The sequence below is a fragment of the Zootoca vivipara genome, chromosome 7, assembly GCF_963506605.1.
Source record: "Zootoca vivipara chromosome 7, rZooViv1.1, whole genome shotgun sequence".
In the NCBI taxonomy this organism is placed as follows: domain Eukaryota; kingdom Metazoa; phylum Chordata; class Lepidosauria; order Squamata; family Lacertidae; genus Zootoca; species Zootoca vivipara.
In genome coordinates, this window is record NC_083282.1 from 31,301,220 (window position 1) to 31,318,292 (window position 17,073).

Below are 17,073 nucleotides of genomic sequence, written 5' to 3' on the forward strand. Positions count from 1 at the left end.
GTTCATTCAACAACTCAAAGAGCTGAAGTCTGAACATTATTGGAAACTAAAAACAATTGTTCTGTTCTCAGTTATCAATCAATTGACAGTCCCTAGTCTAGCTGATGACTGGCAGTGCTATTTTTTATTTCCTTATTAAATTTATAGATTTTTCATTTAGAGCTGTAGGCCATTAGCACTCTTTTTATTTTATCTTAATCATTTTGAAACTGTCTTTGTCTGTGACTCGTCTTTCATGCTGGCTAAAGAGGCAAAGGAGTTAAAGGCTATCACAGACCATTGAAAAACATCTTCCAATATTTGCCACAAGAGAAACACGAAGACACAAATACCAGAAATTAACAGTTCTGCACTGTTTGGAACACATAGTTCTGACTAACCCAAGATGCAAAGGAAAAAAGAAAAGTGTTTTCCAGTCATTATGCATTAGTAGGATATAATCCAGTGAGGTACATGAACTGTATGGATTAAAGAATTAAGAGAATGCCAGTACTGAAAACAGTGCATTAGCTCAAAAGTATGCTATCCTGATCATACAATATTATGTGGCACGTTAATAACATCGGTATCCACCTTTAAAAAAATGCATCTCTTGTTTCTCTCCTATGTATGCTTTACTCCAGTCAATCTTCTCTCCCCACTAACCCCTCCCCAAATGTCTTGGCTCAGTTTTCTATTTTCAACTCCTGTTACTCCCTTCCCATTGTGCCTCCCCCCCCTGCTTTAGAATATGGGCAAGAAGGTGTCTATTTCCTCCACATTACTATATGCTTGTGAAACATGGACCACTTATAAACGCCATCTCCAACTCCTCGAAAGATTCCATCAACGTTGTCTCCGAAAATTTTTACACATCACTTGGGAAGACAGGCAAACTAATAGCCTTTACCAAAGGTGCCATGGGCTTTGAAGAAACTCGATCTCAGGACTCAAGGGAGAAACGTGCTAAGAGGAAGGCACGCTTGGCAAATCCACACCGTGATCAACTCCCGCCCGGAAACCAATGTCCCCACTGTGGAAGGACGTGTGGATCCAGAATTGGCCTCTACAGTCACTTACGGACCCATTGTTAAAACCGTGTTTAAGGAAGACAATCTTACTCGGATACAAGTGATCGCCAAAGAAGAAGAAAAAGAAGATTTCCTTGGCCTACACAGAGCATCTAGCTGCCGTGTGCTCTCTTGATAAATATTATTATTACTGTGTGTATTGTGGGAACACCCACCTTATTTCTAATAAGCTATAACCTATTGCTCTTAATAACTGGTTTTTTGTTAAACCTATTAGGAGCAATAAGTTACGGTATATTAGAAATAAGGCAGGTGTACCCTAACTTGTAAAGCAACTGGCTGGGATCCAAAGAGCCGATGGCTTGAGCAGAAAGCAGCCCCACACATCCTAGGGAAGGTGCAGATTTTCCATCCATCTGGATTCTCTAGGGTGCATCACATGCCATTATTATTAATAATAATACCCTGCCCATCAGGCTGGGTTTCTCCAGCCACTTTGGGCAGCTCCCAACAGAATATTAAAAACACGATAAACATCAAACATAAAAAACTTCCCTAAACAGGGCTGCCTTCAGATGTCTTCTAAAAGTAAGAAAGTGGATTATTTCCTTGACATCTGATGGGAGGGCGTTCCACAAGGTGGGCACCACTACCAAGAAGTACCTCTGCCATGATTGAAGGTCCTCTGATCTTCAGCAGTGATTTTTCCGGGGGTGCAGTAGGAAGGTGGAGCAAAACAGCTCTGGTGTGTGCCATTACATATTGTTGTTGTTGTTTAGTCGTTTAGTTGTGTCCGACTCTTCGTGACCCCATGGACCATAGCACGCCAGGCACTCCTGTCTTGCACTGCCTCCCGCAGTTTGGTCAAACTCATGTTCGTAGCTTCGAGAACACTGTCCAACCATCTTGTCCTCTGTCGTCCCCTTCTCCTAGTGCCCTCAATCTTTCCCAACATCCTTCATGGATCAATGCCTTGTCGTGGCGAAGGGGCTTGAATAACTCACGAGAAGCTATGAGCTATGCCATGCAGGGCCACCCAAGATGGACAGGTCATAGTGGAGAGTTTTGACTAAACGTGATCCACCTGGAGAAGGAACTGGCAAGCCACTCCAGTATCCCTGCCAAGAAAACTCCATGGACAAAGACCATTACATATTGCTTTCACACAAATAAGAGTGTGGGGCATGGGCGTACCCAGGATCAAAACTAGGGGGGGCAAGGGGAGGGGCCAAGGCACGGAAGGGGAGGGGCCACAAAGTGGGCGGGAACAGCGAACTCGCGCTCCGCCGGGCTGTGCCCCTCCCTAGAAGCAGGGCTGGTGGGCGGAGGCGGAGCCCAGCCCAGCGGAGCGCGAGTTCAGCGTTCCCGCCCGCCGCGCCGCGCTCCCTGGTTCCCCGCCGCGCTTGGCCTTGCCTGAGGGCGCGCCGTGGAGCTGGAGGGAGGGTGCGGCGCGGTGCGGCGGGAATGGCGAACTCGCGCTCCGCCGGGCTGTGCTCCGCCTCTGCCCACCAGCCCTGCTTCTAGAGTAGGGCAGCTGCCCTAACTTGCCGAATGGTGGGTACGCCCTTGGTGTGGGGGGGGAAATATGGAGATAAAGATACAACACGAAGGAGGTCCTAGGCTGGGCTTTTTTTCAGCCTGCTGGAACTGAGTTCTGGCACCTCTTAATGGCGGTTGCCATTATAAGAGAACAAGGGTGAGTTCATGCTGAATTCCAGCACTTCTTTTTTCTAGAAAAATAACACTGGTTATAGTTGCCATGATCTCCAATGGCATGGCAGTGGGAAGGATCTGGAGGCTTGATGCAGGGATAGCTGCATATGATTTGCATCGCACAACCTCGTTGGATGGGGATGTGCCTCCAAATACAGAAGTGGGTGGTTGTGGTAGCTCTCTTCCTTCCTCCAAATCCCTTCTCATAAGCCGTCTTTCCCACGAAGCATTTGGCACAGCCCCTTAGCTTCCATGCCGAACTTAAGTTTAAGCACGTGCAACTCTAAGGACCAGATCCTGCTTCCCTGCTTAGCCTTGCATCCACTTCCCTTTCTTATTGCCCCCCCCACCCCACCTGGCAATGCCGAATTTCAGATTGGAGGTTTTGCCCAGCCAGGAACCTGCCCTCTTAGATTAAGTAAAGTGTCATGTATACTAAAGGAGGAACTTCCTGACAGTAAGAGCTGTTCGGCAGTGGGATTTGCTACCAAGGAGTGTGGTGGAGTCTCCTTCTTTGGAGGCTTGACAGCAGAGGCTTGACAGGCATATGTCAAGAATGCTTTGATGGTGTTTCCTGCTTGGCAGGGGGTTGGACTGGATGGCCCTTGTGTATGATTCTAAAGTTTATCATGCAAAAAACAGCTACCACCACCACTACTAGTAGTAATAATACTGGTTTGCTGGCCTCGCCAGTTCTTGTCTTCATTTGACCTTGCCCAGTGGCACCCTGCACTGTTATAAGGTCTCCCCCACCCCTGGATGCGATGGCATTCAGTGCAATTTTTTGCGTTATTCTCTGTGTGCAAAGCTCTTACTGCATGCGTCGTCACAACTAGGGTGATCGTTTATATAAAATATCAGTGGTCCCCACAAAAACATATATTTTCCAGTGGATCTTCCTGCAAGCAAAGACGATTTTAAACACACCAATTCTATGCACACATAACGGGGAGTAGTTTCCACGGAACTCATTGGCGCTTACATCTGTGTTAATGTGTATAGGATTGTACCGCACAAGTATTCCATTTAGTCAGCAAAAAGCTCCATGGATCTCTAACACAGTTTCAATAGGCTGGCTCTGTGAGAAAGGTTTAACCTGGGTTATGTTGTGTCTAAATCAGTGCAGACATGTTCTTATTTAACTTTCACATTCCTAATGACAAGGTGCCATTTAAGCCTTTCCATTTTCCTCATGCATTTCATTTATCACTCCCCTCAAATGCTGTCAGTTTAATTCCAGGCCATTCTGAGCAAGCTGTTTGAGAAAGTGCTTTCCCACCAAAAAAACAAAAGAAAAAACTAAGAAGCTTTCCATTATTCTAAAAATTACCAAACTCCCCACCTCCACCCCTTCATGTATAAAATCTGGAATGAAAGTCTCTTGTGCTGACTCTATGTTGCATACTGCCACCCGGTGGCCTACTGTAAGACTTTTTTTTTAAAAAAAGGAAAATATGTTCTACATTACAATACATTATTTGTCTGATGGACAGAACTACAGTCTTCACTTATCCCCACTGCTTGTATTCTATTCGGACAGATGTTTCCGATAGCTGCTTCAATTTCTAAACTTTTTAAAACCTCATTTAAAAATGCAATTGTGCTGAGGGATACAATACTAAAATTCGAGATCCTTGTCCTTTCCTCCCAGCAAACATTCTTTTTATTAATATGCAACCTGTCAAATATTGTACTTTTAGAATTTATTACGTAGTCCGCAGCGATAAAGAATGCTGCTTTTTAGAACACACAGGGTTCACAAAATATTGTTTCTATGTGCTGTTCAGCAAGTAATAGCATCTATTTGTAGCATGATGGGCATTTTTGGGATGATTTGAATTACATATTCCTGGATCAGCAGGACCAACAACACACATCAAGCCTGTAATATTCAGTGACTGAATTCTGCTTCTTACCCTTTGCTTGTTTAAAAGCTGCAGGATCTGGCAGCCCTAAGTTCTGCTTTTTGAAGCCTAAAGAGTGAATTCACAAATGCCTGGTCTTCCTAATGCCTGCAGCATCAAGTGATGGCTTGTCTATCAACACACACACCTATACAAAAAAAAATCACTTGTGGGCGATTAAGTGTTGAATAATCAGTTCAGGGATATGCAAGTATATCGTCCCTTTTACCCTGTTTCTCTAAAAAAAAATAAGACGTAGCCATAAAATAAGCCATAGCAGGATTTTTAAACATTCAAGGAATATAAGCCTTACTCCAAAAATAAGACATAGTGATAGGCACAGCAGCACTGCTGGCTGCAGCAGCAGGAGGAAAAAATAAGACATCCCCTGAAAATAAGCCATAGTGTTGTTTTTTTTGAGGAAAAATAAATATAAGACGGTGTCTTATTTTCGGAGAAACAAGGCATACCATCATTAGCATGGCCTTGGGCAATGTCAGCATTTCTTTGGGTTGCCTATTCAATGACCTAAACGGAAATAAGCTATGGTGGAGGGCACTGGGGTTAGTGCTAACCATAGTTAATCCCACATTAGAGTTTTGAACAAACCATGATATACTGTAGAAGCGGGTTTGCAAAATGTGGCTTGGGAAGAGCACCATGAACTCCAGAGTTTGAAGGTTTAAGTCAGTTCATTTCACAAGAGTGTCAAAAGCAAGGTCAGGACAGCTTAGTGCCTGCTATGAGTGAATTTTGAAATCTTATTACTAAAGTGCTGAAAAAAACTAAGGAACTAATCAAAGGAACTTTCACTTTTCCTCAGGACCATCAAGTTCCCTTTGTCTTGTCCCTTTAGCTCCTGGCTGTTCTCATGTGGAAGAGTTTTCTGGCTACTTCTAAAAAGCAATGACTATTTTTAGGCTAAAAGCCAACATTGCCCATTTATTTAAACAGTATTTCCAGTCAGAGGCACCCATCTAAAATCTTTAAATTTGTACTCAACAAAGTTGTCCCACTGGTGCAAGACTTCCACCTGCGGGCTGGAACTGTTGTTCTGGCAAATTACCGTATACTTTAACTGTTGGGTTTAGATATGTTGTGGTGTATTCTAGTCATTGTTTTTAACTACTTTGTTTTTATTATCCATTATTTTATAATTGCTGTTTTTAAATGCTGTAAGCAGCCTTGAATATAAATAAATTAAGTTAAACATTTTTTCTCCTTGCCTCCCACCAGATGCTTCAGAAAAGATCAGTGGTCATGTTGGAGGAGAAGCTCCATTGCACAAGCAAAACTCCTTGTACAAATGAGACTCTATTATGCAAACCCCACTAAAAGATGAAGAAAAATGTGATTTCCAAATGGAAATATCACTGCCTAATTCTTTTATAATTTGATTTTGTTTACTCGTCTGGAGTAGGAAGGAGTGAAAGGTTTACAAATGACTGACATGGCAAAGATTAATGCTTGTGACAACCATTTATTTCAGTAGGATGAATTTCATAGTTGCCAAGTTCTCCCTTTTTTTAAGGGAAATTCCCTTATGCTGAATAGGCTTCCTCGTGAGAAAAGGGAAAACTTGGCAGCTATGATGAATTTGTTTCACACTTATTTTCATCTCGCAAACATTTGAAAGCTTTTCCTCTCAGAAGGGCCCTTGTGGTCTCAATTATCTCTACTAAGTGAAGACGATATATATATTTAACAACAGAACTTTCAGACTGGGTTTTCAAAACTGGAATAGCAAATATCAGAGCACAACGATGGTGGTAGTTTGGAATTAGGTAGTTTGGAATATTGCATATTTTGTGTAAAACAATATTGCTTGAAGAACAAGTTTTACCTCCACTATTAAAAATGCCATTTCCACATGTTCATCAACATTTTGTGGCATTCTATTACAGTACTTTGCTGGTAACTTAATATCCATAGTAATCTACTTTAGATATCTACTTTATAGAGCACAGTAATCTATCGGCTAAGCTCTCACAAAGAGCAAAACAACATAAACATTATACAAACATAATGTGGGTATATATCTACTTCACACAATTATCTGTAGCATATTTTAGTGAAAAACACCAATACTGTTTTCTGTCTCATCTTCACTTTCTAAGCCTCTGTTTTTCCCAGGAGAAGTACATTCACCATCCATTTCAGTTCCTTTAGACTTTATTTTTCTTCTGTAGGAGTACATAGTATTGTTCTCGTCTTTGTTCTCTTCTTTCTCCTCAAGAGGTGAGCTACTGGAATGGTCTCTGCTTTCCAAAGCAAGCTGGAGAGAGCTATAAAACCTTAAAAAATAAATAAAAATAAAGGTGTATGGACTTGGGTTTCTTCAAGGTCTGCTAGACATTTATGTATTTAACTTGCTGAGTCCAAATAAGTTAATTTTAGCTTTCTATCTGGTAGCTTGCATCTTATCTACATCTTCTTCCTTTTCCTGCTGCCAATATTTTACCTGCTAGGATTGGTATAAGCCAGGCATCCCCAAACTTTGGCCCTCCAGATGTTTTTGATTAAAGTTCTCATCATCCCTGACCACTGGTCCTGTTAGCTAGGGATCATGAGAGTTGTAGGCCAAAACATCTGGAGGGCCGGAGTTTGGGGATGCCTGGTATAAGCTAACAATAAATTTATTGTTAACAAACCTGTCAATTCTCTTCCAATTTTCTTCCATCTTCTGATTAGCAACTTGAACCACAAAGTCAACGTATTCTTCACTGACCATCAGTTTTCCTTTCCTGCTTAGTGGCACTTCTAAGCAATGGGTGCTTCGGACAGCCTGCAAGTGAGACGAAAACAGGAAACCTGGAATTTACCATCTTTTACTGAACTGGAGGCAGCAGCTACCCCCACCGGAGAGGCAAATTCATTAAAGCAAAGTAAGAATTTTATCATTGCATTTTGAGAACGAGATGGCAAAGGTAGGCACTGCATATTTCTGCCACAAAGTACGTTCACATAGCTTGGTGGAAATCAGCATGTGGTCATATATGTGGCGACCACGATGTAATGACTTTTAGGGATTTTAGTGGCTGCTCCCAAAGTCTGACCAAGAGCATTTGGGGTCACCTCGAGATGGCTTGAAGCTGATTCCACATTTTTTTTTAAAAAAAGTATCTGATACTTGCACTACCACTCTGGTTCTGCGTGGTTTATTCTCTTCAGCATTATTGTTAGGACCACAGCATTCTACTGGGTACTGGACTCAAAGCCGTATTCATGCCTGTCGTATCAGTGCCTCAAAAATAGGTCCCTGCCATTGCAGAGCCTGAGGAGGTGACATAAACAGTACCCACATGGAAGTTGTACTCCGGCTGTGCCTGCCACCCTTCCCTCCTGCAGTGTAGGAACATATAACATACCATCATAATTTTTCCTTTTCGGCCAACAGTTATGCCAGAGTTCCGGAATCCGGCTTCTATAGCCACTTTGTGCTGTAAAAGGCAAGAGGGAAACGGCCATCATCAACCACCACCTCCTCCTCAGCTATGGCCTTGGAGAGATGGGCAACAATGAAACTAAGTGCACTGTCAAGTAGAGATATGAAGACCCGAAACCCCCCTGGAAAAATTAGGAAAAAACCTGGATTTTTCCCCCGAAGCCTTTTTTGTTTTTTGTTTCTGAAAAATTGAAAAAAAAAGGTTATGGAATGTTTTATTTTAACACGATGGATATTTTAAGATAAGGGGTTCAAATATTTTATAAATCATTACAGCTCAGAAAATGATTCTGATTAAATTTCATGCCCATTCATTGAAACTTAGTCCCACTTCCTTCTTCAGTTCTTTTTATGAGAATGTTTTTTAAATACAGTGGAGAGGAAATGAAGCAACAATCTCCTGAACTGTTTACTAGTTTATGTGGAACAAAAAAACTCCAGAAAACAATTTTTAAAAATCCAGAAGTAACATTTATTCATGTTTTCTGGAGTTTTTTTTGTTCCACATAAACTAGTAAACAGTTCAGGAGATTATTGCTCCATTTGTTACAAATACAAATAAATATTATTTTAAAAGTAAATTCTGTTTGTAATAATTGTTTGGATACACTATATTTTTTAATATGCTAGTTGTGATCATTTTATGCCCATTAAAATTGCCCATAGTTATATTTTATGTTTCTAAATTAACAGAATGATTTTCAATCTGGAAAAGAAAAAAGAAGTGCTAATGTAGCATTTTTTTCAATTTTCCTGAAAATTTCCATTCCCCCCCCCCCCAAAAAAACCTGGTGTTTTTTTCCGAGCTTCAAAATTTTCGGAAATTTTACATCTCTACTGTCAAGTATTTGTTTCCAGTCTAAATGCTTTCAGAAATAGGGGTGGTTATTTCAAATGACTTGTTATATTAAAACCTGAATTATAAATGGTTGTTTCTGCTTTGAAATATCCCTGAGCTTCAGAGCGGGATAAAACACCGCGCTGTAAATTGTATTGCAACTCTAAAATGTTCATGATTTGAATTCAATAGGGGCGTGCTTGATGGCAGTGTGGAAATGTGTTGTGAATCGGAAAGCTTAAAAGCCTTATGTTACAGGCAATTCAGGGGCAAGGAAGCTCAGACCCAGAGGCCAAATCCAGCCCCCTGGAGCCTTCTGAGGCTACACCTCATTCACATTTATTGCTCCACCCACTTTTCTCTCTGGTCCGCTGTCCACTTGCCTACAGCCCCCGGAAGGTTGCTCACAAAGGAATATGGCCCCACTTCTGCTCTCAGTGCATGAGAGAGCTTGCATCTCTCGAGCAGCGGAGCTGCCAAACAATTTCCAAAGCTACTTTTTGGGGGAAAAGCATCCAGCTTTAAATGCAGCTTGCAATATGGCACAGACCAGTGTTTCTCAAACGTGGGTCTCCAGCTGTTGTTGGCCTACAACTCCCATCATCCTTAGCTTAGAGAATTAGTGGTCGGGAATGATGGGAGTCATAGCCCAACAACAGCTGGGGACCCAAGTTTGAGAAATGCTGGATGGACGAAGAGTTGCCATTTAGGGGAAAAAACAGCAACACCAAGTCTTCTCTGGTAGGCGCTTCTCCAAATTGTGGCCATATTACATAATACTCAGCACGGCCAAAAAGTTAGGAAAAGCCAAAGATAGCATTTTTTTTGCTGATGTGAACCAAAGTAGTAGAAAGAAGCTTGCAATAGCTCCTGGAAGATGCATGGTCACAGTCTTAATTATCACAAGTTTAGCCCCGAAAGGGTTCTGGCTACCACACGAAACCATGTCTGCAATGAAAGCTGCCAGCCAAACAGGACAGGCAATGTTTCTGAAATTCTCATTCCAACATCAGTGGGATCTTTGCCGTTGATTTTAACCAAACTATAATTTTACTTGCGAGCATCACATCTGCAGAAATAATAAAAATCCCATTTCGCTCCCATCATCGTATTTTCATAGTCTTAGTTATTAAACGCAGAATGCTTTGGGGAATGGTTGTAGGTGTGAGAACTTAGTTAAGAGCCAACTGTTTCTTATGTAGCAAGTATGGAATTTAAGTACAACAGCAATACTTCACTTTACCAGAAGTTGTGCATCTTGAAGGTCTTGACACTGCACATGAAGCACAAATGGTTCAAATTTGAATATGGCATCATCTGTCGCTTTCTGTAAGGCTGTGAGCTGGAAGATCCACAGTATGTTACTATCAGTGCTACATCTGTGAGCCATAAAAAAAAACAATAGCTAGCCTATTTAGCATCTCAAAAACACTGCACAGCAGAAGCTGATTCAGTCTGCTAATTAAAAATAAATTCCTACAACTCATACTACTTACCGTACATACTCTGCTTGGTTGATTCCCTTCAGCATAATGGATTCAGCTACACATTCTACTGGGATTTGACTTCCCAAAGATACACGCGATATCATTTTAGAGCTCTGGAGGCAACGTTGTATAGCTGTGACTGTTCACACCGTACACACTCATTCGCAAAGTCTCACCAAAAGCCTCCAAACAATCTGTTGTTTTTTTAAAAAATACTCAATCTAGCAGCAAGGTCAAAGCACTGCTTTGAGAGATGTGTAAATTTTGGGAGGGGGCACTTTTTCGACAATCAAATTGTGAGGCTTTTTTTTTTAAGGAAGACTTTTTTTCTGCACATGTAACCTTTTAAACAGGGAGGGGGGAGAGACCAGTATACGATTACTTTTTCCTGCCAGCAGTGCCTTCATTCAGGAATATTATCTCTCCACTTTGGAAAGATATTGACCAGCACAAAAGCAGACTGAAATCTAGTCTAGTAAATGTCAGTAAATGTCACTATTCTATGCTAGATAAAGCAGCAGCTCCAGCTAGAGCATAATTTCCCTTCGGTGAGGAATTTCCACCATAGCAGAATTTGTACAGTTGCTAAATTACCGTACCATTGATGGATCATGGCTGGTGCCAACCATGTGGAAGTGTGTACTCTACAGAAGTTCTTGCCTGCACAGATCAAAGTTTCTCTATTTTTATGCCCATCCCAAATAAATAATCTGGCTTGAATTTAAGCAATGCTTTTAGCTATAGTTATGAGCCAAGAGTAGTGATTAATCTGTAGTAGGCCACACTAATTCAAACGATATTGCAAAGTGAAAGGAAAGAAGGCATCAATTAAAATAACTACAAATCAAAACAAATCCAACTATTGGTTGTGGTAAGGTGTATGTATTAGTTTTTTTTTCTTTAAAATATCATTAGAAATCTTCATATAACATGTTTTTTCAACCTTTCTACAGGTTTGCAGGTCTCTAACGAAGTCTGAAATGTTATAGATTCAAGGTAGGCACATCAAATTTCTCTACATAGAAAGGTTATGCCTCCAATTGGTCATATTCAACAATTAATTAAAATTGCTTTTGCCCACTCATTAGCTGAAAAGGTTCCACTGAGCGGCTTACTAAGGCAGTCCTTAGTGTGGGGTGGGGAAGAACCTAGTTCATACAACAATCAGCTGGGATAGAATGGCTGTCAGTAAGTGACAGCTCTGAGGAAGAGCCAAAGGCAGCTTGTCTCTCAGCAGTGGTGATTGATGACAACCCTTCTTCTTTTCTCTCCCTCCCTTCTGCTACCTGATGGAATGTCTGCTGCTAGGAGACCACACGGTTGCTAGGACACACAACTTCATTTTCTTTAACATCTTAAGCTTGCCTGGGTTCTTTGACCATATTGCATGGCATATGGATTCAGCAATTCTTCTCCATGCTCTTTCGACTATGGGCTAGAGAACTAAAAATCAGAGCTGGGTTGGTTCTTTAACTACCAGTCCCTGAAATTCTATACTAACCTCTTGAGGTAAAAACAAGGGGTTGTACAGGTGAAATTCAGAAAATTAGAATACCGTCAAAAAGTGCATTTATTTCAGTAATGGAACTTATTATTTTTTATTTTTCTTTTAATTTTTACAAATGCTTTCTTTTGGAAATTCCACAGTAATAAAACAAATAGTTACAATAATACAAAAATAAACAAAAATAAACATTACTATTGCATTTCATTAATTCCATTCCATTTATAATTGACCCGCCTAACGACAAATAATTACAATTACAACAAATAAAGGCTTGACATATCTTGCTTTGCATGTCATGCATCTATCTCATATATTGGTTCCACCTTTTAAGTTGCATTACTGAAATAAATGCACTTTTCGACAATATTATAATTTTTCGAGTTTCACCTGCACTGTATACTATGGTTGCAAAGCATGCAACTCTATCAAAAGAGAAAGGTTGCCAGGAAATCCTCGCCAGAGGGTTGGGGGAGACTCCTGGATCAAGATTCTTTTGCCCTCCTTGCACTGCAGTTGTATGTGATACAGCCCCCAATGTTCAGGACGCTCTCCCGAACTCTAGTGAGAGTTTCCAGGGAGTCACAGGGGATAGAATAAAGATCAGTTGTATAAACTTCCTCTACTCAACCAATCATTGGAAATGATAAGCTTAAGTAAGATCAGCTGGCCTATGATCTTAAATATGTACTCCATTCAAAATACCCTAATGATGAAGGTGCCAGAGTATTTGAAAATTTACTTTAATTACAGACTCTCAAACATATTTTTCTATATTCTCTCTCTCCCCCCCTCCAGTTTTCGCAGGTAAGTCTAACAGAGCAGTTACAGTTACAATGATTTATCCTCTATCCTAGGAAAAGGAAGCACATAAAATACAGTTTAATCACCATCCCGTCATAAATCCAAAAAAGATATAGGCAGGTATGGAAGGAGAAGACCTTGGGTGTAGCTTGAGATAAAAGAAAAAGGAATTCGCCACAGAAGTAGCATCACTAGATAAAGAAACCAGCTTCAACGGACAAATTCATTTTAAAACACAGCTTTCTGGTATCAGAGCTGCTATGGTGCATACTTCAAAGAAAGCACTGGCTGTTTTTCCTCTACACATGCTTATAGTTTCTTTGGCTAAATCTATGGAGACTTACAAATCACATTTCTTCAAAATATGGTTCTGAAATATGCATTGTGATTGAAGGATATTGTTACCGTATAGCTTCTAGATCACTAATTTCCTGCAAAAGGCTCAACTTTAATATTAAAATACTGAAAGTAATTTCCTATGCACACTCCCACCTTTCTTCCACAAAAGCCAACTGCCAAATTCCCAGTGGGTGTAGGATCAGGCTCTCAATCAATAAATATGAAAGCATAACTTCTGGAACTGTAATTATATACTGCTGAGGCTGAAACAAGTCCTTTTTCAGATCTCAAAAATACCCATTTTTCATTAAACTATAATAATAATACTGTAGAGAGTTTTGCCATGTGGTGTTTTGAGAAAGGGGCGTCAGGGAAATATTTTCACGTATTTAGTTACTGGAACTACAGTCTTCCCTCCAGAGATTCAATCAGATCTACAAGCGTGGGCTGTTGTATCTTCTGGTGTAGAAGAACTGGGCTCCTGGAAACCCTGCATCAGACAGGTAGCAATTATAATATTTGTGTGATAGCATTAAGGCTATCACACAAAGATTATAACTGTTACAAGCAGAAAAACAGCAGTGATGGAATCAAATGTCCTGCCGCCTTTAAGAACTTGGTAGTCCACCTTTTTTTAACAAGTGAAATACTGTACAGCCTATATTACATACAACTAATTCACAGATGTTAAAGATCTCTCATACTTTCACTGTAACAGTTCTATTAGCCAAATATGAAAAATCTAAACATATCATTCTACAACAATGGCATTTTTTTTCTGTGCTAACATCCTGCATCAGCTACCCTAAGTCTGCCCTCACCTGGTAGATATTGGAAACTACTACAATTTCCAGATCTCAAAATAAATCTCAAAATTATTGACTGTATGCATATGGCACAAACAAGGATTTTCTAAGCATGCATAAAGAATTCACCCTGGAACAGTTCTCTTACCACGTTTTCGATTGTACATATTTGATGGGTCACCATGAGCCAGGTGCAATTCTGCTTCTGTATCTCAAAGCCGGTGGTAGCCTAGCAGGAAGGGGAAATCGTTTCATAAATCTCTGGATATATAGAAACCAATGCAGAACACTTCCCACAATAAATTTCACACCGCAGGTGAGTGGGAGAAAGAAAGGCCAGACAGAAAAGCACAGTGTGGTGGAACAAATGTGTCAAAGTGAGAGTATGAGATGTTTCAGTGGAAGGAGAGGGAAGGAGACAAGAGAAATGACCAAAAACAATCTTTTTTGGAACCTGCCACATTGGGCTTAGGTAAAAGAAACCTTATGAACAGAAGATGATTGCTACTGCATCAGGCCAAAGGCCTGATAAATATCCTGTTCTCACAATGCCCAACTAAATGCCCATATGAAGCTGCACCTGAGTTCAAAAGCACTCTTTCTCCTGCCTGTGATTCCCACCTACTGGTATTCATCAGAGATATAGTGTCTTCAACACTGGAGGTATAACACAGCCATCATAGCAAGTAGCCATCGATAACCTTGTCCAGAGTTTTGGGTTTCAGTGTCACCAGTATGTAGATGACATCCATCTCTCTCTCTCTCTCTCTCTCTCTCTCTCTCTCTCTCTCTCCTTTCCATCTTAAATATGGACCAAATGGGGGTGAACAAAAAAAAAAAAAAAGACAAGGCAAGCGTGCACCTGGTCAGTCAAAAGGCAGATCAGGAAATAGGAATTCTACTGGTGCTGAGTAGCGTTACACTTGTGCACCAACTATGTCAGCTCCAGATGCCTGCTCTGGCAATGGTGGTACATGTCTTAGTTATACCCCATTTGGATTATTGCAACATGCTCTATGTGGGACTGCCTGTGGAAAGTGCCTTAAGATGCTGCAGCCAGCTTGCTAACTGGAGCCAGTTACAGGGAGTACAACAACTCCACTGGTTTCCAGCTTGTTTCCAGAAACAACTCAAAGCACTAGTTATGGCATATATATCTGAAGGATCAGATCTCTCTATATGAGCCTGCCTGGGCTTTGAGATATTCTAGGGAGACTCCTTTCCCTTTCCTTTCGGCAGCAGGCAAAGCCTTTGGCCACTAAGGGGCTGTTGTGGAAAAGACTTCTGAGGGTGCGTTTGCACACATTTATTTCCATCCCCTGCTTTTTTCTTTTAAATGGTTTTCAGTGTTTTTGGTGCTGTTTCAACAAAATTACTCCCCCCTCCATTTACTGTATACTGATTGTGGGATTTTCCTTTTAATGCTGTGAGTCACCTTGGGTCCTGACTAAGGCAGAGAGATAGGGTGTGTGTGATTTGTTTAATCCCCATTTAAACGTCTGTGATCTGAACTGAAAATGCTGAATAAGTTTGGAAAAGGCAGATTTTCCCCCCATAGGAAGATAATGGAATTTGAGGAGAGGAGATGCTGATGCCCAACGTCTAGAGGCTGTGAGTAGAAACGGCTGCACCCCTGGATTCCTATTGCTGAAGGCTACCCAGTAGCAAGTCGCGCTAAGCAAGGATTTCCAGAGGAGCAGCGACGTCCGTCTCCTACAACGAAAGCATCCCAGAGTTTTGCGGCGCCCTAAGCCAACTAATAAATGCCTTATTACGTTTTCGTGAACCTGCAGTCTGAGGAAGTCGGTTTAACGGCACAATGGTTTTGTTTTAGTATTTTAACTTCTCGTATGTTTTAATGTGTCAAATTCCACCCCCCCACCCCACCCCACGATTTTATCTTTTCACACACCGCTTTGAGGGTGGGGTTTGTTTGTTTTTTAAATCAAGTGGTGTACAAATTTTATGAAATGCATTAGGCTTTAAGAAGCCCCACAGGCTCTCCGCGTTATTGTAAATCCTAAAAATTAAGATTCGCACAGGAGCGTACGGAACTAAGGTTTTACTTTTGAATAAAACCCGAAATCTGCACAAAACTCTAGAGGACGCAGGAGACACCCTGAGCCATTTGGGCTGGAGGAAAAAGCTGTTGGGTTTGCGGGTCCCCCGCGTTGGTTGCAGTGGCGGTGGCGGTATCGCCCCAGGGGATCCTTAGCCGGGCTCACCTCGGCGCGGGGAAGAAGGGGCGGCTGCTCCAGCACAACCACGCGCCCCGAGCACGAGCTGGTGGTGCAGAAGCTGTCGCGCTCATTGAGAAGCCGCACGATCCCCGCAATGGGCTCGTCCACGCTGCCCTTCCGGCTCCCGTCCGCGCGCGACAGCCGCTGCTCCTTCCAGCGCTTGAAATCAGCCATCGACGCCGGCTTTTTTCCATCGCCGCCCGCCCACTTTACCGCTCTATGGGCGCTGCCATCTTAGTCCGACGGCGGCCCGCTTGGGACAAACTTGTGGCCCGTGCGCATGTACCCTGCGCGGGCAGCGCGAGTCTGTAATTTGAGTTCAACGGGGCTAATTTGAGACTACGGTCCAAGCGCACCTATTGGGCTTGCTGCTGTGAGAAGGCACGGTTAGGATCCCGCAACAAGTCTACATAGGCTTTGATCCTGCGCGCGTTTTACTCGATAGGCTAGCTGCGTTTCAGCCGGCTTTATTGCGCCCCTGGAAGCTTGTATGACTCGAGACTGCAGCGGTGCAACAGTACTTGCTCTCAAGCGTCTGTGGAGGGTTGCTGCACTATTGCATTTTAGCCTCTCGGATTAGCAGAGTTGTTAGGAGGGCTGTGGAACGAGAGTAAGGAGGAGGAGATGTAGTCTTTGTATGTGCGTGTTTGTGCCTTAGCTTCCCTAGAGGCATCTAAGGGCGCCAGTGTTTATGTGCGGTACCGGAGGAGTTTTGTCTTGCCCCCCCCCCCCAGATGCTGGGCGATATTCCGGGAAATAGGCAGGTGCCAGGAGATCCAGAAACCGAAGGAGAGGAGCAAGACAGTGCAAGCACATGCATATGTACTCGGAGGCAAGTCCCCACTTGGGCTCACTCACAGGCAAGAAGGCACCGGATTGAAGCTTAACGAGGATTTTAAAATCTCCATTGGTCGTAGTGGCGCCTACTTTTGAGTAAACAGCACAGGACCAGGGCTGCAAAACGCTATGCATACTTACATACT

The 17,073-nt window shown here is 42.1% G+C and overlaps 1 protein-coding gene across 1 annotated transcript; it reads right to left on the bottom strand.

The window, feature by feature from the left end:
• Positions 1 to 5,713: 5,713 nt before the first annotated feature.
• On the bottom strand, positions 5,714 to 16,333 carry TYW3 (tRNA-yW synthesizing protein 3 homolog). The gene is made up of 6 exons (XM_035124253.2): positions 16,076 to 16,333; positions 13,999 to 14,079; positions 10,154 to 10,252; positions 7,996 to 8,067; positions 7,279 to 7,412; positions 5,714 to 6,921 (listed from the first exon to the last, which is right to left on the bottom strand). The coding sequence occupies exons 1-6, from the start codon at positions 16,262 to 16,264 to the stop codon at positions 6,696 to 6,698; spliced, it is 801 nt and encodes a 266-aa protein (XP_034980144.1). The 5' UTR covers positions 16,265 to 16,333; the 3' UTR covers positions 5,714 to 6,695.
• Positions 16,334 to 17,073: the final 740 nt, after the last annotated feature.